Genomic DNA, 27,653 nt, shown 5'->3' with positions numbered 1-27,653 from the left:
GGGGGGGGGGGGGGGGGGGGGGGGGGGGGGGGGGGGGGGGGGGGGTTCAGCGGTGCTCCACGGGAGGTGTGTGTGGCGGTGGGAGGGTTCAGCAGCGTGGCGCTCCACAGGGGGTGTTCGGCTGTGCTCTGTGGGGGGTTGGGGGGGTTCGGCAGTGCTCTGCATGGGGCTGGCGTGTTCGGCGGCGCTCCGCAGGGGGCTGGAGGGTTCGGCGGTGCAACGCTCCGCGCGGGGGGGGGGGGGGGAGGGTGGCAGCGCGGTGCTGAGGGGGTGTGTTATGGCAGCGCTATGGAGGGCGGCACTCTTTTTTTTGCTTGGGGTGGCAAAAAAGTTAGAGCCAGCCCTGATGGCGATGTCTTCACTGTATAGTTAACTCAAGTTTTATATGCTTGAGTTAACTCCTCTTGAAGTTAGCCTAGCTCGATTGAGAGCAGCCACACTGTAAAATATCACTCCAGATGTACAGTGATTGGCTCTGAAGCTGATAAATTGTGCTAACTTGAGTTGTAACCTGTACCCCCTGCACCACCACACTTGAGTTCAGAATGTGTATGTATCGATGGGACTCAAGTTAGAGGCAAGACTCGAGTTATAAATCACGTTAACTCTGCAGTGAAGACAAGCCCTGTGCACATTGAAATGAATGTTTAAAACTTAGTGTATTATACTTTAATACAGATACTTCTGTTGCTCTATCTAGTCTACTGTCTGATTTTTTTCACCTTTTGGAGGAAGCTGTCTACTCCCAAATAATAATCTCCTATGATAATTTCATGTTCAAAGTTCACACACACAAAATGTGACCAGGCCCCCTCAGAGGTCCAGAGAGGCCCAGGCCTCTTCCAGCTTTTGAGGCCCTAGCCATAATAAAAATAAAAAATGACGACATGGTTTTATCTTGTGCCATCAGAACTGATATATTTTTATTAATATTTATGAACATTTTAACTCTTTAATATGACAAAATCTATATCAGTTAACAAAATAATTATGTCTTTTACCAAATCACATCTCTTATTTGCTTAAATTTGTATCTCTAAGCTGAGAGTGTGTGTCACATTTTGGTCCGATAGAGATGCGCTTAAAAACAAGTTGCGAAATTTATCAAATGCCAAAAAATTAACAAGTGTCTAAATTTGAGGCCCCCTTTGAGCTTGAGGCCCAGGCCAAATGGCCCTTCTGGCCCCCCCTTCTGATTGGCCCTGAATGTGACTTCTCTGTTCAACAACCAGAAGTGTCTCCACTTACTCTCACCTATCCCCTTGGGGGTGGAGAGCTGCTTTCCACTCTTCTCCACCCGCTACTTCCTAACTAGCCAAAGAATAGGCACCTGCACTCTTACGTTTTCTCTCCATGTTCCCCCCGTATCCTCTCCTCCACCTTCTCCAACATTAACTGGTCTCCCACATATCCTTTCAGAGTCCCCTATCCATCACATTCTTCCTGTCATGCCACATTCCCCTGCAGCCCCCTCAAATCTTCTTGTTGCCCCCCCACAATTCCCTGCAACTGCTCTGAGTCTGTCTCCTATCCCCACTCCTCTAAGCCCAGTCTGCCTCCTGCCCCCCGACTTTCCATTGCACCCTCAGTCTGCCTCCTGTCCCAACACATATTTCCTTGTACTCTTCCCTTGTTCTGCCTCTTGCTTCTTACACATTCCTGATTCCTCACAGTTCCCTGTCCAATTCCCTAACACTACTCTGACTAGCATTCTCCTGCTCCCTGACCCTCATATGGTGACTAAGGTGCCACCATTGTCCCTGATGGCAGTTGGTGTCAGCCCTATTTGAAGCAGTGGGAGATGGCAATAATTTTTGCTGGGAGCAGCCTTTGTTTCATTCGCAAAGGTGAGAGAGACATGGTAGCCATCTTGTTGGAAGGCAACATGTGGCTTCATTCATTTTGACAATAATGAGGGATGCTGGCCATTTTGGATGAGGGAAAAACTTTATAAGATTGAAGGCAGAAATCAGCAATTCACAAGAATCTTTTAAAAAATCTAAATATTGTGAGACTTGTGATAAAACTGCAAGAGCTGGCATCAATGGTGCCCCCCTTTCTGATGCTTTGTCCCTCAGTTCTCTATGTGTAAAATGGGACTAAATATTTCCTTTCCTCATTGGGCTGTTTAGTAATGTTTGTGAGGTGCAATGATAAATGATGATGAGGCCCATAAATACCTAATTAGGCAAGTAGCCAGGTGAGACAGATTTTTCAAATTCTATGTATGTGTAGGGAAAAATCATCTTTTTGCCTATAATACCAATCTTTTCCAGGACAAGGAGCTAATTTTATTAAACCAGAATATTGGGTAATCCAACCAAATTTCATGTTGATTTGCCTAACTGAAAGTTAGTGGGAGTAGACTATCTAAAAGTCCGCACATTCTAAAAATATGTTTTAAATCTTTAGTCAAAAGAATGGCATTGACCTTGTGCCACATTAAATGCATCTGCACCCACAGTTTACATAATTTATGACATAATGAACAGATAGAAATTGTTTTCAATTTGTTCAGCTGGAATTTGTTAAATTTAACCTAATTAGACCAAATAATCAAAGCAGGCATTTGTAAGCTGCCAATTGACTCCCCCCCCTTCCCCCCCCCCCCCGTAATAATTGTTTGGCCACATTTCTTAGAGATTTAGGTAAAGAAAGTTAAAATCTCATTAAAATAACTGACCTTATATTTATTCCTGTCACGTTAATTATTCAAGTTGTAAGTAGTATAAAGTACTTTTAACTATTTTTCCTGGATTTTACCATTTTACCATTATTAATTTCTAAGTTAGCCTGTGGGAAAGGTTACTTTACTTAGCATTTAGCTTCCTTTTAAGAGCAAGTTGTATAAAATGAAAACACCCACATTCTCAGCCTTAGAATTATATATAATATCCGCAAGCTTATCATTGAGACAAACTGTTTTGGAGATTCCAACTTCATTTTCACAAACTAGCCTGTAAAACGTTTGGAGTTTTGATAATATATGGAAGCTAAAAAAAAATGTATTACATTTGGCAGGCACTTAGGACAAGTACTATGCATTCTAATTAGCAAAGAAAAAGACAAATATATTTGACAAAGATAACACCACTGTAAAATATTTGTTCTAAGGATAGCATGGCCATGTGGTGTAAAACAAAAATAAAATGCCAGACAACTTTACTGATTGCCTGGTTTTTGTGTCTCACATTTCAGATGCATTATATTCTTGCAGTTGTACCTATTGATAAATATGATCCCTTAAAGATACCTCAAAATAAGACAGAACTGCCCAGTCTGTTAGTTTATTTACTACAGTGCATCATGGGACTGAGAATGCTAATTGGGTACCACTCTGCACAATGCTTGTGAAACCTACAACACTTGATATAAGGAATAAAATGCTAAAAGTTGGCATGCAAGTCAAAATGTAGTTTTTCAACTTCAATAAAATGACTTTACCCAGATTACTGACCTGCTACGTTTTAGCATCAAAAGGAGCTGTTGACATAGGGTACAATTGTCAAAACACTCAGCATTAGTCTAACTTTACTCCCATTGACGTTAATAAAAGCAGAGTTAGGCAAATGCTCAGCACTTCTGAAAATCCCACTCAAACTGTCAAAAATCAAAACATGGACATGAAATTCTAATGGCTTTATTCCGTTAGGTTCACACCTTTGAGATCATACTCATGGTTTTCTCTCTCCTACTGAAGCAACAGTATTTTTGAAAAAGGTATATAATGCTACAGTACTTCTGAAGTCAAAAGGAGTTGCCTATGCATATCTGAGGACAGCATTGGGCCCGAGGAGGCTTGGCAGTACATGCGTAGTAGAAAAAAGTGTCTATTAAGGACTTATACACAGACATTACTTTCTCTGGTAGCTTTGACTGGTTTCCTTGTCTTCTTTATTTATATATTCTTATTTGATTTATGGGCAGAACAGTATGTTAAATAAACAAATATCTGCTTTTGCACACTACTCTGTGCAAACTCTGCCATTTACTCTTACAGATCATATTATAATTATATGTATTATAATATATATATATTTGCTTTTTATGAATGGACAAGAGCTATTGGACTGTAGCAAGGGCAACTCACTGAATAGCACAAATAAAGGGACGTATGCCTGGGGAGGGAAGGTTGTGTCTTGGAGGGTTTCCCATCTGTTATAGGGAGGATGTATGCCGTGTTGTAGCTGTCTCGTAGCCTTGTCCATCCCAGTATGTTAGACACACAAGGTGGGTGAGGTAATATACTTTATTAGACCCACTTCTGTTGGTGACAGAGACAAGCTTTTGAGCTTACACAGAGCTCTTCTTCAGAAGCTTGTCTCTCTCACCAACACAAGTGGGTCCAATAAAAGATACCACCTCACCCACCTTGTCTGTCTAATAGGGAGGATGAACAGCCCAGGTCTGATACTGCTGTTGTCACTGCTGCAGATCCACTGCAGCAGGAGCTCTTGTCTCATTGTGAAGTTTCAGACAACTGGGTATAAGTAAGTAGGAAGGGCTCTGCTGGGTGCCAAAAGCCTACTGTAGCGGGGTGGTCACCTGCTCCTGCCTTAAAAGGCTTAAAAAGCCCAGGGAGAGGGCTGTGGCAGGGAAGGAAAAGAGGGGCTGATTGGGGAAAGCAGTCTCAGAGGGAGGCCACGCCCCAATCAGGCCAAGGCTGGCTTAATGAGGCCCCAGCTGGCCCTTATAAGAGGGCTGGGGCCAGAAGCCAGAGACAGATTCTCTCTAGCTTTGAGAGGGAGGGACCTGGCTGCAGGGAGTTGAGAGAAGGTACCTGGAGTGGCACAGGGCTGGGGGAAGGCCAAGGGAGCTGGGGAGTTCTGGCCTGGAAATCCTCCAGGCTGCGTCCTAGTGGAAGGCCAATTAGGTACTGGGGTTGCAGGGGTCAGCCTATGGGTAGGCAGGGTCAGCAGGTCCAAAAACCCCTTGCCTATGATGAGTGGCTTTTACACTGCAGTCTGCCCCAGTAAGCAGGGGCTAGATGGTGACTGGCAGTAGCCCACAACCGAGGCAAGGTGGGAATAGAGAGTTGGAGGTTCCTCTGGGTGGGGAGACCCTGAGACTGCGGGGGTATTGCCAGGAGGCAGCACCCCAAGACAAGGGGCACCAGGTCCTGGGAGGGACACGGGGGCCTGCGGCAGCGGGACACCAGCCTGCAGAGGGCACTCCGGAGGTGGAAACGCTAATTCCCTGAGACGAGCAGCAGGAGGCGCCGCAGCGGAGAGTCGTGCACCACGACACTTACCAATCAGATGGAGCTACCTGCCACTAAGGAATTAGAGAGCAGCAGCCCGGAATCCAGATGAGTGTGCTCTTTAGAGAAATCTGGTAATAAAAAATATTGCACCAAAACAGATGGATAGTCCATCCAGTCTTGTACACTGTTTCTGGCAAAGGCCAATGCTGAATGCTTCAGAGAAGGGTGTATAATCTCAAAACGTAATTGTGCAATAGTACAACATGAGCAGGAGTTCTTCCTGACTTCAGCTGGTGTTTCAGCTGGATTCTGTTGCATTCCCATGGAAATTCTGGAGCAGTTTCAGATAAATAATATTTTTTTCCCCAATCACTCTTATTTGTCAGTCAATCTTCTATTTAGCCATAAAATGTAGATCTACTCTGAACAGACCCTCTCATTGCCTGCATTCAGACTCTTGCTTGCCTCAGGGACACAAGTCTCGACTACATTTTATTCCTTTTAGAACTTGAAAGTCTACTCTCCCATTACTGTATTAGTTCTACGCTTTGGGATATTATTGAAAATACAAGTAATAATACCATGCAAAATAAGTAGAGTTAATGCAACACTAAAGTTGACAATCAAGCATTCAAAATTCAGGAAATGCTGACTGAGGCCAGGTCCTCACTTAAAAGTTTGCCAGCATAGCTATGTCAGTTAGGACTGTGGAAAAATCATTCCCCAATCAACAAACCTACGCCAGCAAAAGCCAGTGTAGATGAAGTTATACCAGCAAGAAAGTCCTTTTGCCAAGATGGCTTATTATGTTTGGGAAACTTCTATTAGGAAATTCAGCCAGTATAGTTTACCACTATAGTTAATCAGTCTCAGTGGCAATGAAAAAAATCAAGCAATGTCAAGATTGCATGTATCAGACTAACTTCTTATGAGTTTGCATAGTGAAATGACCACTCTTTTCTGCCTCCCTCCTTCAACTCAAATCAGTTTCCTCTTTACTTTCCACTACCTTTTACTAATAAGCTACCTGACTCTCTGAATTACCTATCACCAATAATTCCCTGACTCCCCATCTCCCTAATCTCTTGTGTTGTCCACTGTAGTGCTGTTCTATTTGGAGGGAGAGAACTTGGCTATTCTCCAGCAGGATACACTTGTTACAAGTTACACATTTTAAGGTTCCCAGGCTTTCCCAAGTCAGAGGAGCTCCAGAATGCATAGTCCTCCCTCATTAAATTGGAAAAACCCTGGAACATGCCAGATTTGAAGACTGTGGCCAACACAGTCCATTGGATGGTTAACATAGACATAATGCTTTAAGGTATGCAGTACTATAAATGTGTTAGGTATTCTTACCACCACTGAAGATGGGAACCAGCTCAGCAAAGAAGCTAAACCAGATGAAACCTTAAAATGGATTTCAACAAAGGCAGAAGAGGTCTTTTTAGAGCTACAGAGAAAGTGCTGTATATCTGAATGATATAAAAAGTTTGGATTTGAACCAGTTTCCACCTTGTTTCAACTGTAGTTATAACCTATAAGAAAAGCGAAAGGTAAAACATTTCTTGAAAATGTACATTATCTTTGGGTCATGTGGCGTCTCAGGAGTCTTAGCGTTGAGATCCAAAAGCACACCAGAAGCTAGCTCTAAGCATCAAAACTTTGCATACTGCTTGAGGAGCATAAGGACTTTCATACTGGGAAACAAATGAACAGTGGCCAGATATGCTTTAAGAAGCTGACTACTGTATGATATTTGTTGTTACACATTCCAAATGAGTTTTTTGTGTGTACAAACAGTAGAGACTAAACTATGCAAACTTATGATGCAAGTCTCTAATTTTAATAAAGGTTTCTGAGGACGTGCATTCTGCAACACTCATGACCAAAGCAGTAAGGCAGAATATCTAGCCTTTTTAAGACAGATAAATACTTCTGGACCTTATCTCAACATATATTTTTTGGGGTTATAATCAATTTTTACTTGAGCAAGATAGTTTTAGTCTCCACCACTGCTGCCTCTCCTCCCTTTCCTGCATCTTAAATTGCTTTGAATTTGTGTAGCAAATTCCACATGGTCTAAACTGGACTTTAACAGAGAGGTATTATTATTGAAGACAACAAATCATTGACAGAAAGTAAATGTAAAATAGGAAAAGACTAGGCATGGTTGTACTCTGAAAATGTCTTTGTAATTGTAACCCCTTTGACAGGCACAATCAATTAGAAGTGGTCTGATTTTAACCAGTTGCAGACTCATTACACTGCATTCCAGTTTGTGTTGATGAAAATCAGTTTCAGTCTGTGGCCTGGAACTCATATACAGCACTTCCTGGGGCCTCTTATATAAACACACTAAGAAACAGTTTTATTTGGACTTGTCCATCCCCCTTTTATTTTACTGAAACAACTTTACAAATCAGGAATAAAATAGAACAGTTGTGGCCCATAACCAGAAACACACTCATTGGAGAAAGATGTTTAAACTATGAAGAATGTAAAACTTCAAATTGCAATTATTGCTTACAGTATTTAAGTATAAGACTTGAGACAACACTGCTTAGGCTACAGATTCTCTTTAATATATTATTAGGACACTTCTAGTTGTATATAATATAAAAGAGTGCTCTTTCAGTCAATAAAGGCTACTTTATTTGAATGCATTTTCATAGAAAATGTACTGAAGTAATGTAGTATTTTGAAATTATCATATGTGAACACGAATTTTAATGACTTTCCCAGTGGAGTACGTATGAACAAAGATAAATATGTATATACAACATCAGTTTGTTTAGGATCAAATATTTTCCCACAGCACAAAGCCCAAGTTGCAGGAGCTGCGAATAGGGAATGAAATCCTCTAACCCCCAGACATGGAGTGGAGACCCAGCCATTAGTACAGCCACAGCAATGCAAGAGTCTCTGTAATGAATCTGCTCCTCAAAAGATCAGGGTTGGAAGGGAACAGATGAATTGACAGATGTGGACAGGTCAACAAAGACCTCTGATCTATATGCAGCAGTGTCAAAAAGCAGACAAGACATTAGGATGCATAAGGGATGAGATGGAAATTGATAAAAAATATGACAATGCCACTATATAAAACAATGAGATGCCCTCACCTGGAATACTGTATTTAATTCTGATCACTCAGTTTTAAAAAGGATTAGTGCAGAATTACAAGGGGCTCAGAAGCAGGCGACACGAATGATTAGGGGTTGGAAAAATTCTCATATGAAGAGAGATAGAAAAGACTGGCATTGTTCACCTTAGAAAGGACACAAATAGGAGGAAACATGATAAAAATATATAAAATAATAGAAAAGAGATTTAAACCCTCGTGTTTCAGGGCACAAGTCAAACTCAAATTATTGTGGATAGGAGGAAATTTTCCCTGGGAGCAGGTTATACTAAAACTACTTTCTGGAACATTTCTTGTACCTTCCTTTGAAGCATCAGATACTGACCACTGTTTGTGACAGGAGACCAGATTAGATGCAGCACTGGTCTAATCCAGGATGGCAATTTCAATGTTCCCACATAGGATCTACGTAGTCGTGGAGCCACTAAGCCTGCATCCCCATGGCATGGTGCAGGAACAACCTCCTTGTTGCACAGGATATATGTACCCTTTGCATTGACCTCTGCCTCCTATCGTCCTCCCATGAAGTAGAATCCACCTGTTCCCTTGCCTAACAGATCTTCTGCACGTATGCCCCTTTGGGGGCTATTTTCTACATCCCCACTGCTATTACTTCATATATTTTGGTTTGGTTAAGACCACATTCCCCACAGCTTCTCTTTTTGCTTAATCCTTCAGTAAAAGCATACATTTGGATTCAGCATCAGGCTATGCTGGATTTAATGTTGCCCAGAGCTGTGGGTCCCTGGTGGTGGAAAGCTCATTGCGGGGAGGGGGATATAAAGCAGTACCAGATAATTGCAGCTCTTGCTCTGCCTGGGAGCTTGAGCTTGCCAGTTTTGCCCCAAAACTTGAGTGGTGCTAGCCAAGTAGTCTGACTGGCAGCGCTCCTATATAAGTTAAATCTATTCTTGCTTTGCAGAAACCCCTCAGCAAGAAAATGTGTGAAACATTTAACAAGCGAAATGTATTTAATTCTGAGAGTGTCTCCCTCCAGAAGAGACCCTTTTTAAAATAAAGGATTTGTCTCAATCAGCTAAATGCCGCATTAAAATTAAACCACAAAAACACTTAAGTTATGGGTTTGAATTAAACAAACAAAACTGTTCTTAACTCACCTTGCTGTGCCAGTGGCTAAGGGCAGGATAATAATAAAGCACCATGCTGAAGAACTGTGCAATATGTGGACACAGTAAGCTAATTATAGCTGCACAGAATTTATCCTTCCTCCAGTCACGCTCCAGAGGCCTGGCCTTCTAATCGTGCCTTCACTTTACTTCATCATTTATTGTGCTTTGTATGACCATAATAATAATAATAATATATTGAGATATATCTATCTCATAGAACTGGAAGGGACCCTGAAAGGTCATTGAGTCCAGCCCCCTGCCTTCACTAGCAGGACCAAGTACTGATTTTGCCCCAGATTCCTAAGTGACCCCCTCAAGGATTGAACTCAAAACCCTGGGTTTAGCAGGCCAATGCTCAAATCACTGAGCTATCCCTCCCCCCTTAAGTAAATAACATGCTAAGCAACAATTTAATGCCATTAATAGTTTTGATTGATCCTTCATCCAAGAACTTCCCATTGATGGTGTAAACAATCAAACCGCTGAATCTTTGGAGGTGTGAATTTCTGTAAAACTTCTCACCCTACTGCAGAAATGATTCCTATCAAGTTTTCCATACTCCCATAGAACTTACCCATTTTTTCCAGGGTGGATTGGAGACACTATTCCATCTCTGAAATTTTGCACTAATAAAACAGAACTACTTAGAAAGCTTGAGCTACACAAGGGATCAGAGTTTGACTTTTAAGCTTTTGACTAGCAGGAACTAGGAATGCTGCAAAGGCAGCACCTTTAACCCCTGGCGGGAAGGAAACCTCCTTCTCTTCAGCACCCCCTGCAAGGACTGGTTCTCACAGATACCAATGGGTCGTGAGTTTCTTCTCATCTAGACTCCTACACAAAGTGTCCAGATTTTCAAAAGTGCTCAGCACCCAGCAGCTCCCACTGGTCTAACTAGTGCATCTATTCCCCCTAACCCTCACCCAGGGTTAATACAGCACTGAAATTTCCTGCAGCTGATTTAGAAGTTGTATATTATAGTTGACTTGCCTTTTCTTCTAGATTTCCCAAGGTAATCACTCAGCACAACAAGGACATCAAGATATGCAGCTCTGGTCACGAAACAAGGATTTTGCCTAGAAAACAAATTGTTGACAGAAAGTAAATTCCTTATAAAATTCCTGCTCTGCTCAGACAGACACTGAAATTTTAACATAGAATCACAGAGCCAGAAGGGACCTTTGAGAAGTCATCAAGTCCAGCCCCTATGTTGTGGCAGGACTAAGGCCTGGTCTACACTGGGAGGAGGGGGAAATCGATCTAGATCGACTTACCGTGGTGTCTTCACCATGGTGAGTCGACTGCTGTCGCTCCCCCATCAACTCTGCCTGCGCCTCTCGCCCAGCTGGAGTACAGGAGTCGATGGGAGAGCGCTCGGGGATCGATTTATCACGTCTAGACTAGACACGATAAATCAATCCCCCCGGATCGATCGCTGCCTGCGGATCCGGCCGGTAGTGAAGACATATCCCAAGTAAACCTAGATCATCCCTGACAGGTGTCCGTCCAACCTGTTTAAAAACCTTCCAATGATGGGGATTCCACAACCTCCCTTAGAAGCTTATTCCAAAGCTTAATCATCCTTATAATTGGAAAGTTTTTTCTAATATCTAACATAAATGTCCCTTGACGCAGGTTAAGCCCATTTCTTCTTGTCCTACATTCAGTGGACATGCAGAACAATTGATCACAGTCCTCTTTAATAATATCCCTTAACATATTTGAAGACTATTAGCAAGGCCCCCCTATAGTCTTCTTTTATCAAGGCTAAACATGCCCAATTTTTCTTAACCTTTCCTCATAGATCAGGTTTTCCACACCTTTCATAATTTTTGTTGATCTCCTCTGGACTCTGCAATTTGTCCCCATCTTTCCTAAAATGTAGTGTGTAGAATTGTACACTCCTAGTAATACACTCCAGAATAATAGCTTTTTCACAGCTGCATCACATTTTTGACTCATATTCAATTTGTGATGCACTATAACTCCCAGATCCTTTTCAGCAGTACTGCCACGTACCCTGTTATTACCCATTTTGTAGGTGTAGGGATCTGATTTTTCATTCCTAAGTGAAGTGCTTTGCACTTGTCCTTACTGAATTTCATCTTGTTGAATTCACACTAATTCTCCAATTTGTCAAGGTCCTTTTGAATTCTAATCCTGTCCTCCAAAGTGCTTGCAAACCTTCCCATCTTCATGTTGTCTGCAAATGTTATAAGCATACTCTCCACTCCATTATCAAAGTCATTACTGCAAATATTGACTGACCCCAGTAAGACCCTACTAGATACGCGCTACTAGTTTGACAGCAAACTACTGATAACTACTCTTTGAGTATAGTCCTTCAACCAGTTGTGAACCCACCTTATAGTAATTTCATCTAGCCTGTATTTCCCTAGGTTGCTTATGAGAATGTCCTGTGGGAATGTCTCAAAAGCCTAACTAAAAGAAAGATTACATCACATCTACTGCTTCCCTCCATCCACTAGGCTAGTAACCCTGTCAAAGAAGGAAACTAAGTTGATTTGACATGATTTATTCTTGACAAATCCATTATGGCTATTACTTATAACCCTCAATTGCTTACAAACTGATTGTTTAATAATTTGTTCCAGTATCTTCCCAGCTATCAAAGTTAGGCTAACACTGATCTTTAATTTCCCAGATCTCTTTGTTCCCCTTTTAAAATACAGGTACTAAGTTTGCCCTTCTCCAGTCTTCTGTGACCTCACCTGTCCTCCAGATGGTCTCAAAGATAATTGCTAAGGGTTCTGAAATTGCTTCAGCTAATTTCTTAAGTACCCTGGTGAAGACAGGTGTTTTGTTTCAGCCTTCTGGATGTCATTAGTTATTAATTCTCCTTCTCTGGTAAGAGGACCTACACTTCCCTTCATTTTTCTCTTGCTTCTCATGTATTTAAAGAACCTTCTCTTACTGACTTTTATGACCCTTGCTAGGTGTAACTCATTTTGTGCCTCAGTCTTTCTAATTTTGTCCCTACATGCTGTTGCTACTTCTTTTGAACTCCTCCTTAGCAAATTGTCCATGTATCCATTTTTCGTAGGATTCCTTTTTGATTTTCAGGTCATTAAAGAGCTCCTAATGAAGCCATACTGGCATCTTACTATTCTTCCTGTCTTTCCTTTGCATCAGGATAGTTTGCAGTTGTTACTGTATTACATAAAGAAACTAGATGAGTCAAAAACTGGAACATCTTACATTTATTGTGTCTAATTAGTACAGATCTATTGTTTGTACTAGACCGCATATGCAAAAGAATAGGTCAATGACCCAGAGATTTACATTCTGACTGAGTGACAGCCCTTCTAATGGAATAAAAAATGTCTCCTCCCATTATGTTCCCATCAGCAATAAATGTCTTATTACACACTTCTATATTATTTTAAAGTAGCTTATTTGGGAGAGTCAGATCACATAAGTGTCTCATCACTATGTCAATTGACAAATCTGCTTATTTTGTTATTGTTAATGTATTTAATTAACTAAAAGAACAAAAACAAGAGTCTAGATTTCTTCTTCCCCTCAACCCCCCAAAATCTTTTCCCTTTGAGTATATCAAGGGAAGTCTCCATCACAAATTAACTGCTTCATCTTTTGTTAGGCACAGCTACATTTCTGCTTTGGTTTAGAACATGTTATAATGAGTTTCTGAATTCAGAGTCTCTGTTTTGTGCACCCAAAATTTAATTTTGGGGGTTTCAGTTGTATAGCATCAGTCAACTGTAAACCACTTTCTGCTACACTTGATCAAACCACAAGTAATTAAAATCACTGGATAATATGAAAGTTAATTCAGGCATATTACAAAGGATGAATATAGGCAAACAACACAGGAATGCAGGGGCAAGATTAGAAAGGCAAAGGCACAAAATGAGCTCAAACTAGCTACAGGAATAAAGGGAAACAAGAAGACTTTTTATCAATACATTAGAAGCAAGAGGAAAACCAAAGACAGGGTAGGCCCACTGCTTAGTGAAGAGGGAGAAACAGTAACAGGAAACTTGGAAATGGCAGAGATGCTTAATGACTTCTTTGTTTCGGTCTTCACCGAGAAGTCTGAAGGAATGCCTAACATAGTGAATGCTAATGGGAAGGGGGTAGGTTTAGCAGATAAAATAAAAAAAGAACAAGTTAAAAATCACTTAGAAAAGTTAGATGCCTGCAAGTCACCAGGGCCTGATGAAATGCATCCTAGAATACTCAAGGAGCTAATAGAGGAGGTATCTGAGCCTCTATTATCTTTGGAAGATCATGGGAGACGGGAGAGATTCCAGAAGACTGGAAAAGGGCAAATATAGTGCCCATCTATAAAAAGAGAAATAAAAACAACCCAGGAAACTACAGACCAGTTAGTTTAACTTCTGTGCCAGGGAAGATGATGGAGCAAGTAATTAAGGAAATCATCTGCAAACACTTGGAAGGTGGTAAGGTGATAGGGAACAGCCAGCATGGATTTGTAAAGAACAAATCATGTCAAACCAATCTGATAGCTTTCTTAGATAGGATAACAAGTCTTGTGGATAAGGGTGAAGCTGTGGATGTGGTATACCTAGACTTTAGTAAGGCATTTGATACGGTCTCGCATGATATTCTTATTGATAAACTAGGCAAATACAATTTAGATGGGACTACTATAAGGTGGGTGCATAACTGGCTGGATAACCGTACTCAGAGAGTTGTTATTAATGGTTCCCAATCCTGCTGGAAAGGCATAACGAGTGGGGTTCCGCAGGGGTCTGTTTTGGGACCGGCTCTGTTCAATATCTTCATTAACGACTTAGATATTGGCATAGAAAGTACGCTTATTAAGTTTGCGGATGATACCAAACTGGGAGGGATTGCAACTGCTTTGGAGGACAGGGTTATAATTCAAAATGATCTGGACAAACTGGAGAAATGGTCTGAGTTAAACAGGATGAAGTTTAACAAAGACAAATGCACTTCTTATCAAACTGTCTGTACTGGTCTATCTTGATTATCACTTCAAAAGTTTTTTTTTTCTCTTACTTAATTGGCCTCTCAGAGTTGGTAAGACAACTCCCATCTGTTTATGCTCTCTGTATGTGTGTATATATATCTCCTCAATATTTATTCCACTCTATATGCATCCGAAGAAGTGGGCTGTAGTCCACGAAAGCTTATGCTCTAATAAATTTGTTAGTCTCTAAGGTGCCACAAGTACTCCTGGTTTTTTTTGCGGATACAGACTAACACGGCTGCTACTCTGAAACTTTGGGTTTGTTTAGTTTGGAAAAGAGAAGACTGAGAGGGGACATGATAGCAGTTTTCAGGTATCTAAAAGGGTGTCATAAGGAGGAGGGAGAAAAGTTGTTCACCTTAGCCTCTAAGGATAGAACAAGAAGCAATGGGCTTAAACTGGAACAAGGGAGGTCTAGGTTGGACATTAAGAAAAAGTTCCTGTCAGGGTGGTTAAATACTGGAATAAATTGCCTAGGGAGGTTGTGGAATCTCCATCTCTGGAGATATTTAAGAGTAGGTTAGATAAATGTCTATCAAGGATGGTCTAGACAGTATTTGGTCCTGCCATGCGGGCAGGGGACTGGACTCGATGACCTCTCGAGGTCCCTTCCAGTCCTAGAATCTATGAATCTATGAATATTTCTTTATTTTTCTCTGTATCACTATCACTGTATGTTTCAGCCAGAATACCCTTTGCTAGGGCATAACTTATAGAATGAAAGAAACCCAGTAAAATACAAACATAAATGGACATGGTGAGTGGGACTTACATTTTAAAAAAATTGTAGGAGAGACAAACAAGTGCAAGCTTTAGCTGTGACTAATACTTATGGCCCTACAAAATTCATGGCCGTGAAAAATGCATCATGGGCCATGAAATCTGATCTCCCCTATGAAATCTGGCTCCCAGCTAGGGGCTCCTACCCTGCACAGGGCTCCAGCTGTTAGTCCTGACCAGGGATGAGAAGGGACGAGACTTCCTCTTTCCCTGCAGGGGCCACTCCCAGGGTGGGTCAGACCCTTTCCGAGAACCTCAGGAAGTTGCAATGGCTCTAGCTGTCACACCCTCACCTCCCCTGCGTGGAGGCTGCGGCTCCAGCTGTCGCCCCCTGCACGGGGAGGCTGTGGCTCCAGCTGTCATCCCTCCACTCGGGTGGGAGACTGCCAGGAAAACCAGACATATGGTAACCCCCCCCCCATACACTGTGTCCCTCACTTCTGCGCTGCTGCTGGCAGTGGCGCTGGCTTTAGAGCTGGGCGCCTGGCCAACATCCTTTCTCTCTGGCTGCCCAGCTCTAAAGGCAGCAGGGCAGAAGTAAGGGTGGCAATTCCACCCTCCCCCCTACAATAGCCTTGTGACCCCCACACTCTGACAGCCTTTTGGGTCGGGACTCCCTGGTTACAACACTGTGAAAATTCAGATGTAAACATCTGAAAATGTGAAACTGACTAATTTTAAAATCTCCTGGCTGTGAAATTGACCAAAATGGACTATGAATTTGGTAGGGCCTTACTAATACTCAGTGTTCAATATTTCATTTTAATTTTAGTTTCTGAAGTTTGTTTGGCATGCTTATTTTTAAGCTTGAAATTCACTCAATAATTTAATTACAGTATAGTTCAAGAAACAGTTTCAAATTTACAACTCCTTTAAAATTCTGGAAAAAAAACACTGGAACATTTTTGCAAGTTTACAGCGAATATACACAACCATGACATGAAAATGAAAAGTCTGCTTTAGGATAAAAGTTTTGCAGCTGTATTGGTCTATAGAAGAGGCAGTCTGTCATGGCAATGGAAAACCCAGCTGTTGTAACACACCCCCGGAGAGGAAAACTTGGTTATAAACATATATAACCTAACACACGTTTACCTTTCTGGCCTGTAACTTTTCCATGCTACATATATTATTCCTATGCAGTGATATAACGTATTATACATTTTTCAAAATTGTCAGCCGAATGAAAGAAGGAAAAATTCCTAGTCCTTTTTTTTCTAGTAGAGCCAATGCGAATATTCAGGGGCTATTTTCCCCTTAAATTAATCTTCCCATTCCAATAAAAAAGAGATATAAAGCCTCTTCTAAATGATTAGTAAGAGATGCAACAAGAAGTATGTGGTTGTCACCCTCTGTTCTATATTCCACTTGTATCATCATTATTACAATAAACTCAAGCCTCTACCAGTTGAAGGACTCGAGTCTCAACAGGTTTCAAAATCTGGGTCAGCTCTGAAAAGCCTGATATTTAAAAGTAAAGATAGCTCCCAACTTTGGACTCTCATAGCTCAAGAACTGCATCTTTGAAAATCAAGATCCATTTCCTGCCTGTGGTAAGAATATCATGTATTTCTCTTTAGTGTGTGTGTGTGTCTGTGTGTATATATATATTTGCAAATACTTTTGGGTCAACAAAACCTCAATTTTTCAGTGAATAAATTATTTGTCTGAAAAAAATTGCCCAATCCTTTTTATGTGTGTGTGTTTTGTGTGTGTGTGTGTGTGTATATGTGCATATATATATACACACACACACAAAAAGGACTGGGCAATTTTTTTCAGACAAATAATTTATTCACTGAAAAATTGAGGTTTTGTTGACCCAAAAGTATTTGCAAATTTAACACGAAGTTGACAAATAATTTCAGCCAAAAAAAAAAAAAAAAAAAGTGGTGGAGTAAGAAAAGCAGTGGCAGTGGCCACCTCCCTTCTAACTTTTAGTCCAATGGTTAGGGCACTTGCCTGGAATGAGGAAGACCTGAGTTCAATTCCACCCTCTACCTGACATGGAAATGGGATTTGAATTTAAGTCTCATACAGCGCACAAGAGTGCCCTAGCCAGTGGGCTCTAGGATACTCTACACTTCCACAGCATATCTCTTCCCCCCCTTGAAGCTATTCGGCTGCATATAGATAATTAAATAGGGGTTTTTGAATGAAGGTCTCCCATTTCCAAGGTGAGTACCCAAACCACAAGGCTATAGAGTCAGTCTCACTCGCTCTCTCGCTGGCCCACTGACTCTCCTGCAATGACTGACACACAAGTTCAAATCCCTTCTCTCACATCAGGCAGAGGAGGAATTGAACCTGGGTCTCCCACATCCCAGGTAAGTGCTCTGTTTACTGGGAGGCACTGACAGTGTCCCTTTTTGTTAGAGGCATAATGATATTTTATTATAATTAGCTTTCTTTAAGAAAATAAACCCACTGAATGGAAAGACGGGTTTGAAATGGCCTCATAAAACCCAAATGCTTTTAGTCACTAAGTTTTAACTTTGGACACAACTCACCTAAAGAGAGTCCCGAACATGTTACACTTTGTCAGATCATAAGTGATCCAAACACGGTAAATGCTGTGTTGTTCTATGGAGACATTCATTGGCAAGTCAATACAATGCTTTAAAGGTTCCTTCAGAACATGTCAGCAGTGTAAAGCCAGTATGATTTTCCTAGCTATATATTTATGAGTAGGTTTTACAATTTGTAATACAAGTACAGTTCATGTATAGAAACTCATGAATAATTATACATCTTTCACAACATGGATATTTTATCCAGGTGAGCCAGAAAAGTGAAATAGGGCAGAGAAACCAAAACACACTGCAGTGCTAGAGTGCAAAGATCTGCCCCCAGCAAAGATGCATAACATTAAGAACAAAGCCCAGAGGAAGCCATTATCGTTTCAATATGGCTATGCCTATTTTAAGAAGTTGTAAAAAAAAAAAAAAAAAAACAGCTTCTATACACATGGACTAAGCAAAGTCCAAATATTTACACAGCCAAGTTTCAGTTCTTGGCATTGTGTCAGTGTTCTCAATTTTCACACACTAGTTTGGCAGAACTAGAAGCCTTTCAGATATAGCATGCTCAATGCATGGGGAAAGAAAATGACAACAGTGAGCTTCCAGAACACATTAAGAAGCAAAGTGATGGGCTCAACACAGTCCCATCCAGTTATCTGGAGAGAAGAGGACAATGGCTGGGAGACAGTTGAATTAAAATGGGGTGGATGGTGGACATACAGAGTTCCGACTGGACCACAGAGAATCTCATGGGAGCTAAAACTGCCCCCAGACTCCCACTTTTTTTTTACAATGTTTTGACTCAAAGCAAATGTTCAGTTTCTATTCTATGTCTCTGAAAGACATGGCTGACATAACCTTTATGAAAAAAGTGACAACAGCACCACAGCATCATATAAGCTTGTGTGTACTGTATGTCTTCTGATTTAGAAATGGTGCTTTATTAGCTTAGGGTGAGCCAAATGTTTGGTGTTGGCTTGTTTCAGTGCTTTGGACATGTGAATGAAATTCCTAGCAATATATGCCAGTTGGACACAGCAGAAAATCCAATTTTCCAAAAGTGAACAATTCCACTATTCCACTATTGTCACAAAAACTCTCAGTGTTGAACTCAATGCTGAAACTGACTTTATATAACAGCACCCAATAGCTGGATGGCCTATCCTGAAATATTTCAGTTATGCGCAGCTTGTATAATTTAAAATCATGTCTCACTCAGATTTCTACAGAAACTGTGCTCTTACATTTTACTTTACTATTAACATAAAAATGTTTCACACCCTTTCCATTACAAAGGTAGTTATCTAAATATAATGGTCCTAAGCCTAGCAGAAATCTTGTCTCCAGTCAAAAATCATAGCAGTAGCAAAGATGTGAGTTTAAGCATTCAAAACAGCACTCCTTATTTTTGTCCACAGACAAATGGCCAAAATTTAGGTCACCTTCCTCTCCACCTGAACATTTATGAAAAAAAAAATACATTATGCATCCAGTCCAGATGACTAATCAAATCAAAATATCAAGAAAATAGGCTGTTCACAAAAAATTACACAGGACTTAGGCTTGACAGGACTTCTATATCTGAGGGAGGAAAAATGTGGTTTCCTAAAAGTTCCATGTGGTGCCTTTGTGTCATTTCCTGCTTCTCCTAGGTTTCCAAAATTTCTGGGACTAGTCAGGTACAACTTCTGTATGTCATATGGTACCTGGAAACTCATTCCAAAATTAGTAGCTTTGTGTGATGCCCTGTTTGTCTGTTAGCTGTCCCTGTGGGAGATAAATGCAACTCATAGGCTGTCACTGATGCTGATTTCACCATTAGCCAATGTAGTTTAGTATTTCAAGAAGACAGTTTGAAGTTAGCCCAAGTAATATCTTGAAAATTGGACTCACCCTTCCTCACCGTGCCAGTTAACACCTACAAAGGATGCCTGCTACAAGCCAAGAGATATTGTGGGGCTTTTTTAAGGAAGAGGGCGGGAGAGTAGGGGTGTCTGGAGGCCTCTAGAAACTAGATAAGTGTGGGGGTCAACAGATAATCACTCAAGGTCTTGAAGGAATGTTCTTTTAATTTGATGAGGAAGAAGAGACAAGAGACAGTGATATAAAGGCCCCACTAGCTCACCATGTAATTTCATAGATTTTGGGGTTTAGGATGACTGGAAGGAACAAAACAGGAAGTGTGACGAAATAGTGGGGTTTGTATGAGGCCCTCAGCTGCATGATTTCGTTTTGAAAGCACTAGCAAGCTCAACTTTGACATTGTTTTCTGGCTGTGAAAGTGTTTCCTGACAAATGAAATTTCATCAAATTGAATTCTGGATCAGAGACTTGAAAGAAAATCACAGACATCACCCTCCATACCAAACACAAACATCCACTAACTCTGGGTTAGACCTTACAAATAAGACTTAACGGACTGGCCAATTTTATATCATTAAGGTTGAACAAATCACTGTAGTCTGAGACTTGGTGGTAGTTAAATTTTTAATTCTGGTGTGTGAATGTAAAATTAGGAAGAGTTGAAGTCACTGGCAAAAAAAGGAACTTTTCAGGAGTTCCTAGAATCCAGGAAAAAATTTAAAAGAAAATGTTAATAAAACTAAATATTCTCTTTATCTTGATGTGCTCACATTCAGATTTCTATGAACAGGTCCAAAGTCAGCAATTATATAGTAATATATCATTGGGATAACAATAAGTGATTTGTTTAAAGCAAGAAACTGATTGGTATGTGAATCAGGAAATGTATCCTTCACAAGATATGCCCCCCTCTGCGAATGTAAATCTGAATTGCCAGATTTAGAATCTTAATGTGCAATACTGCATTTTGATCCAGCTGGCTTTGGAATGCATAATAATGTTGGAACCCCTTTGATTTTTGCTACCTTTACCTCCCCTAAGCAGCAGTGATTGTAGACTAGGTTTATAGAAGATTAAATTAATCTTAGTCTCTCTCAGTTTGGAGCTCTGCAAATATTTTTTTAAACAGAGTTTGCTTCACCTTTTATATATAATATAAGGCAGTCATTGGCTGGCTTATTCTGGACTGCAAAAGCTGACACTAAATGAATAGGAATTTATTGGAAGAAACTAGCAGTATTTAGCCAAGCACATTCCATGCTCACTGGACCAGGTATATAATTGTATCAACAGTACCTGGCTTAATTACTGAAACTAGACATCTGTTGTATTACTGATTTCTTTTTTTAAAGAAGATATGAATGAGTTAAAAGCCAGGTCATCCTCTTTGTTGTTTCCTTTGGAAGAGAGTAAAGAAATGGAAAACTCAATCCTTTGGCCTCATTTCTGTCAGAGCAAGAAGGAAGGATTTGAACCAATGCAGTACTGTGCATAATCTCTTCTCCACCTATAATCTCCTCTGCACAAAACTCAGCAGAAGAAACCCTTAAATCCAATCTATATTCATTTGGGAAATGCGACCCTATGTAGTATTCATCGCCATCCAAACCACAGGGCTTTCCCTTCTCAAGCTATTAATGCCGAGACTATTTATATAGCATCACTATTAGTACTATCTTTTGTAGTCTCCATTCCTGACCTCCAATGAAACAATTCACAGGAAACTCTGCAAGAGGATATTCATGCAGTTTCCTGGTCATCATGCAGGAGGTCCCTGTAGAAAAGTATAAACTCGCCTTATATTAACAAATGTTTTCATTTCATATGTAAATAATGCACACAAGGGTTCCTGGATATAAAGATGAAAATGGTTTGTATTCATTAATAATACATTAGTTTTGAACTTTTTTCCTCTCACTGAAATTAGATATTTTCAAAATCAGCAATTTGCTTTACACTTGCTATTTTTGCTCACTACAAAGTAACTGTTCCAATAATAATCAGCAGAACAGGAACTATAACAGTACATTAATTCTGATATTTGCTAAATATCTAATTTAGTTAAAATTGAGTAAAAGTATTTTTTCTAATCAAACTCAGAGGACAAATATTTTGGCAATTTCATACGAGTAGGTGGCCAATATCTATAAATAAAACATGTGTGCATAAAATTTAAACTCAGCTTTCATAAGATTAAGTTTACTTGCAGATCTCAGTGATATTTTAAAATCTGGGATAAAAGCTTTTAAATCGCTTTACGGGTTTTGGAGGCTTGATTCTTAAGGGTCAAATTACATATTAACTTAAAAACTGGAACCACTGGTGCCAAAATGGGCATAAAACCATTCTGAATAGTCATCTAATATTATTGTAAACTCTGAACTCCTTTCTGTTTCTTCATTGTTTGTTACTTTCACTTGTTACCTCTTGCGATTTGTTCACAGAAATAAGAAGCCTTCAAAAAAAAATCTATAAATTCCTCTAAGAAAGCTTCTTTCTCCTCTTAAAGTGCAATTAGGCATCCAATTTCCTCTTGAGGAGGAATAAATGTTTAAGGCAAAGATATTTTCCTTTTACTGAGTCCCTGGTATATGTTATTGATAATAGGACCAGTTAGGCTGGCCACAGGGACTCCTAGTGACCTAATCACCTTATATTCATTTCTCTCTGTTCCTGTTTGAACAACTGGTAGTTGATTAGAACTTCTTCAATGCTGGCAAGGACAAAGGCCTTGAAACATTTTAGACAACCACCTCTCAATAGGTCAGATCAACAATCAAAGCTTATAAGGAGGCTGGAAAGTCTGTTCCTCCAGTCTTAGAGTGTGTTCTACAACATTTGTTTCTATCTCAGAAGAAAAAAAACTAAGTGGCCTTATGAGGATGAGGAGACGTGCAGAGTGGCCATCTGGCAATCCTCACATTCTTTAACTAGACACTACAAAGTAGATGTGTCTTCTTCAGAGGCAGCGTTTGATTTCTGGGTTCTTCAAAATGCCATTTGCCATTACCTTTTCTTCTCCCTCCCTTCTGTTCCCTACCCCACGCCAACACAAACTCAGGTGGGTAGCTGCTACTTCCCAACAGTCTGTGTGTGAGAATAGACAATCTGAATTAACCAAAAAGGTCTGCTCATAACAGGAAAATCCTCTGCTCTGGGTTTATTCCCACCCATGTTAATTGGGGGAGGTTAACTGTTTTCTATGTTAACTATTTATAATGCATTTGAACTCTGGAAGTTGCTGGTTGGAGGACTATGACACAGTTTCCAGGCTTATATAGGCAAACTCTATCCAGCAGCTGCTCTTATCGCATTAGTCATAGAATCACAGACTATCAGGGTTGGAAGGGACCTCAGTGAGTCCAACCCCCTGCTCAAAGCAGGACCAGCCCCCAACTAAATCAGTCAACTAAGTCAGCATGGTTAACCCCAACAATCACTCTCAGAACAGGGTATTATTCTATTACGAGAACACATGGTTATGGTAAGTTCACATAGTCTATTCCTATTCATATGCGAAATGCACAACACAAGTTTGTGCATTCTAAAGTAATAACTGACTACAAAGGGTGTAAACACAGATTTGTTCCCAATATAATTCATTCAGACAGAGGCGCAGGAACAATGAATTAAACCCTATTTTATTCTCCTACCCCCAGTTTTAAAAGTTGACTAAGGGATTTGGCTTCAGAATGAAGTGAATATAAAACAGGGGCCAACATTTTTCAGCCTACATAGAATCCTTTTCCCTTTCCTCCCCCGTATACTCTGTCAAATTAGCCCAAGATACACTTGAGTGGCTAGGGTAAGGGAAACCAGGTCTAGCCAGTCTCACATAGGCCTTTATGAGAGGGGCGATACATAAATGCCTAGTGCAGAATTAGAATAACAATTAATCTTATGTCTCATTTGACCCAAGTCAGATTTTCATTTCAGCATCCAGAGGTCACCTATTGATTCACTGAACTACCTAGTCCTCTCCTCAACCTTTCATGAAGAAGAAACTGTTACTGGAATTTTAAATATTTTTCGGGTGTTTGGAGAGATGTCCAAAATTCCTGGCACGAACACTTCCTACCTGCTTGAACTTTAAGATAGCCTCTTAGAAAACTAGCACATACATTTTGCACAACAGAAATGTGTGTGAAAGACAGTGCTCAACAACAACTATATACACCTCTACCCCGATATAATGCTGTCCTCGGGAGCCAAAAAATCTTACCACGTTATAGGTGAAACCGTGTTATATCGAACTTGCTTTGATCCGCCAGAGTGCATAGCCCTGCTCACCCCGGAGCACTGCTTTACCGCGTTATATCCGAGTTTGTGTTATATCGGGTCGCGTTATATTCAGGGTAGAGGTGTATTATATTTAAAGCTCCACTTTAAATTCAGTCAGGTTATAGAAGATAAATTGGTCTACTGTAATTTCATTTAATCCCCAGACCTTATTGATTTTTTAACCTATTTTCTCCCTCCCCCCGGCCTTTAAATGATAAACAAAATGGTTGTTGTTTTAACAGTCTGGCTAACATATCGGACGCTACTGGTAAAGCCTTTGTAAAAAATCCTGCATTACTTAACTTAGACAACCCTGCTGAACCAATCAGAGTTTTGCCTGTGGACTAAGTTGTGACCTAGTTCTTAGTATAGCTGCACTGCCACAGGTAAGTGACAAATTTGTTCTGTGCAAGTAAGGCAGGATTTGGCCCTTAAAAGGGTTGCTTTTGTTATTCTATGCATTTTAAGAGATACTCCAGATCCTGCCTATAATATATTGGATATTTTTTCTCCCTGAAAAATGGCATTAGGTCAATAACCAAAAATAAAAATTTTATGCAGGAAAAGCAGAAAATTAAAAAAAAATGGTAGAAATTTCAGGGAACTTTATCATTCTGAAATTAAAGATTAAGGGGATGTGGCAGATTGGCAGCTGCTCTGTAATTTATGAATGTTTTTTGTTGGCATGTTTTTTGGGATGTTTTCTGTATGGCTATGTTGATTTAACTCAACAGGTGTCTGTCTGGAAAAACAGGCAGGAAAGAAAAGAATAGCTCAAGATAAGTCAGCTCTCAGCAAACACTTGAGAACTGTTAAGAGACAATGCCAGAACTATTAGCTTTCATGATTTTGCCTCCTCTCCAGCCAACCAGCAAAAGTATTTTGGACCAGGACAGGAAAGGCCCATGAATACAGAAGAACAGAAGAACTGTTTGCCAGAAACTGGGAATGGGCAACAGGGGATGGATCATTTGATGATTACCTGTTCTGTTGATTCCCTCTGAAACACCTGGAATTGGCCACTATCGAAAGACAGGATACTGGGTTAGATGGATGTTTGGTCTGATCCAGTATGGCTGTACTTATGTTCTCTGGGAGGATTAAAAGGGATCCTCTTTCTAGGGCATATTTTTTGGTGGGAACTAGAGTGAGACACATGGATCTGCTGGGAGCATCTGAAGAAGTTAGGCCAACCTAGGTTATCATCAAGGGAAGATAAGCCTTTAGGCAAGACAGAGATGCATATAGATTAGTAGTTGTTTTTAAATCCTTTTTTTTCTAATGCTTTGTTCCTACTGCTAAAATAAACAATACTTTGGTTTAAGAAGGCTGTCTGGTCACTATATTTACCACTGGTCACAAACTTTCAAAGCAAACAACTGCAGGTGCCCAAACTTGGTCAGACATACAGGGTAAGAATGAAGGATACACAGGGTATTGTAGCACAGGGCTGTCTAAAAGTGGGAGAACCACAGGATTCCATCCAGAAGAGGTAAAGGCCCAAAGCCTGACACATGAGGTGGCGCACTCAGAGAGTCCAGAAAGGTGACAGAGGCTCCCTGTAATCATTACAGCGGACACTCCACATACTATAAATTAGATTTGGCTTCAATTGTCAGTTGGCTTTTAACTTTTAAGAACAGAGCCAGTAAAAATTTGAAAATATTTCTGGCAAATTTTGGCAAGATGTTTACCCTCAAATGTAAAAAATACTTTAATAAAGTCTTGGATTTTAAGGCCAGAAGGGGCCATTAAATCACTTCGCCTGACTTCTTGTATACCACAGAATTGCATCCAGTTACTCCTCTATTGAGTCCAGTAACTTGTTCGAGTAAAGCATAGGCTGTGGCAAAGGAATTTCCTTGATATAGTCAATCTGATCATGAGCTTGGATATGGGAAAGAAATTGCATTGATGTCATTAGTTGACAATAAAATATTCCTGATGATCCTTTTACAGCTGTCAAAGCATAAGGAGGGTAAGTTGATGAATCTGCCCAATCTAACAGAGTTGGCCAGAGCCATTCTTGTGTTGCTCTGTTCCTACCGTCCTGTCCAGAAACATCCACAAGTAGGGTGTGTGGCAGTTACTAGACATGCTCAGGAGTAGTTATGGAAGCTGTACAGAAAGTTTCCATTAAGGGCAAGCACTCTTGCAGGCCCTACACATATTCACTATCTAACAGTTGAGCCAATCAGAATGTTGGGAGGGGAGACTTAAAGACCGCCCCGTGGGCTCAGGTTCTGATTGATGTAGGCCAAGAGATGGGTCTGCTCTGAGGGGTGAGTCCCAATACGTGTACCACCTTGGATACAGATGAGTGTTACTCCAGCTGTACTTACTAGAGAAGTCCTCAGACAAATGTATGATCTGTTGCAATGTATTTTATGGACTTACAGGGAGAGTTAGGAGTGGAGCATTTGCCACTCCTAGAGGCTAAGCCATTTACATTTGGCTATTAGCTAACTGCTAACTGTATATAAGAAACACCAGTAGATTTACTACTTAATAGCTTTGTTTAAAAGTTATTCATAAGCATTCCAGATACTGTTCACAATTTTTTTGTATATTAAATGTTTGTTTAACAAAATTGAGTGGTACTCTCTCCCTGAAGCTTACTGGGAGATGTTTTTAATATTACATACAGTGTTTTAAATACAATAGCCTTGAAAGTAACGCTTTCTGCAAAGAGAGAACTCTGACTTCTGCTTCAGCAAGAGTTAAACTGAGGTGCAGGAAAGGGGGGTGTCACAAAGCTGTACTTAATTTAGACAGTAGTCGGTACTCAAATAGCAATTAAGCAGGGACTGCCACTTGGTACTAGAACTGTACTCTAACTGCTAGGCACTACAATGTCCACCAACAAGGTAGCTTTTTAAATAGTAAAGACAGGACTTAACAGTGCAACTCACATTGGTTAAGCATGGTGTGGATCTTTCCAAAATGTTCAGCATGACAGTTAAAGATAATGGAGATTTGCATAATTTAGAGAAACAGAGGCTTTTCAAATTTGCTATATACTAAAAATTAAATTAAAAAGGGAAGTTGCTTACCCTTTGTAACTGGAATTCTTTGAGATGTGTGCTCCCTATCTGTATTCCACTGTGGGTGTGCATACACTCCATGCACTTGAGACTGAAGAATTTTGTAAGTAGCATCTGTTGGTTTGCACCTGCACCTTTGATCTTCTAATGTTCAATGCCAACAGTATAAGGCGTGGTGCAGATGGACATGTCTCCAATTCCTCCTCTTACCACAAATCAGAGATGATCCAAAGCAGAGGGACAGGTGGTAGAATACAGATAGAGACCACACACCTTAAAGAACTTCAGTTACAATGGGTAACTTTTCTTTCTTTCTTTGAGTGCTGGTCCCTATGTGTATTCCACATTCCATTGTGATAAAGGAAAGGGGGGGTCCCTTTTATGAACATCCAGCCAGCCAGTTAGCTATAAAATCCTAGTTAGTAGCTGTTCTCTACTTGCTTTACCTGTAAAGGGTTAAAAAAGCCCATAAGTAAAAGGAAGGGAGTGGGCACCTGACCAAAAGAGCCAATGGGAGGGCTAAAACTTTTTAAAATTGGAAAAAAAACTTTCCCTTTGTCTGTCTGTTGTTGTCTGGAGACAGGGGACAGAGCAAAACCAGGGCTGAAGCTATGCTGTAAAAAGCTGTGAACCAGGTCTGAAAATCACTATATCATACCTAAAAACTATTCCATTTGAAACCCCAGATA

General features: G+C 40.4%; 1 protein-coding gene across 7 annotated transcripts in view; it reads right to left on the bottom strand.

Annotated features, from left to right (window-relative positions):
- THADA (THADA armadillo repeat containing) overlaps positions 1-27,653 on the bottom strand; it is a 324,280-nt gene that overhangs the window by 56,830 nt on the left and 239,797 nt on the right. For all 7 annotated transcript variants that reach the window (XM_034764451.1, XM_034764450.1, XM_034764454.1 and 4 more), the window contains one exon: positions 10,466-10,551. In XM_034764451.1, the coding sequence (XP_034620342.1) occupies positions 10,466-10,551 (86 nt within the window). The remainder of the gene's footprint in view (positions 1-10,465; positions 10,552-27,653) is intronic.

This window comes from Trachemys scripta, chromosome 3, assembly GCF_013100865.1.
Source record: "Trachemys scripta elegans isolate TJP31775 chromosome 3, CAS_Tse_1.0, whole genome shotgun sequence".
NCBI classification, from domain to species: domain Eukaryota; kingdom Metazoa; phylum Chordata; order Testudines; family Emydidae; genus Trachemys; species Trachemys scripta.
The sequence above is the reverse complement of the archived record's forward strand: the minus strand, read 5'-3'. Positions and strand labels throughout refer to the sequence as shown.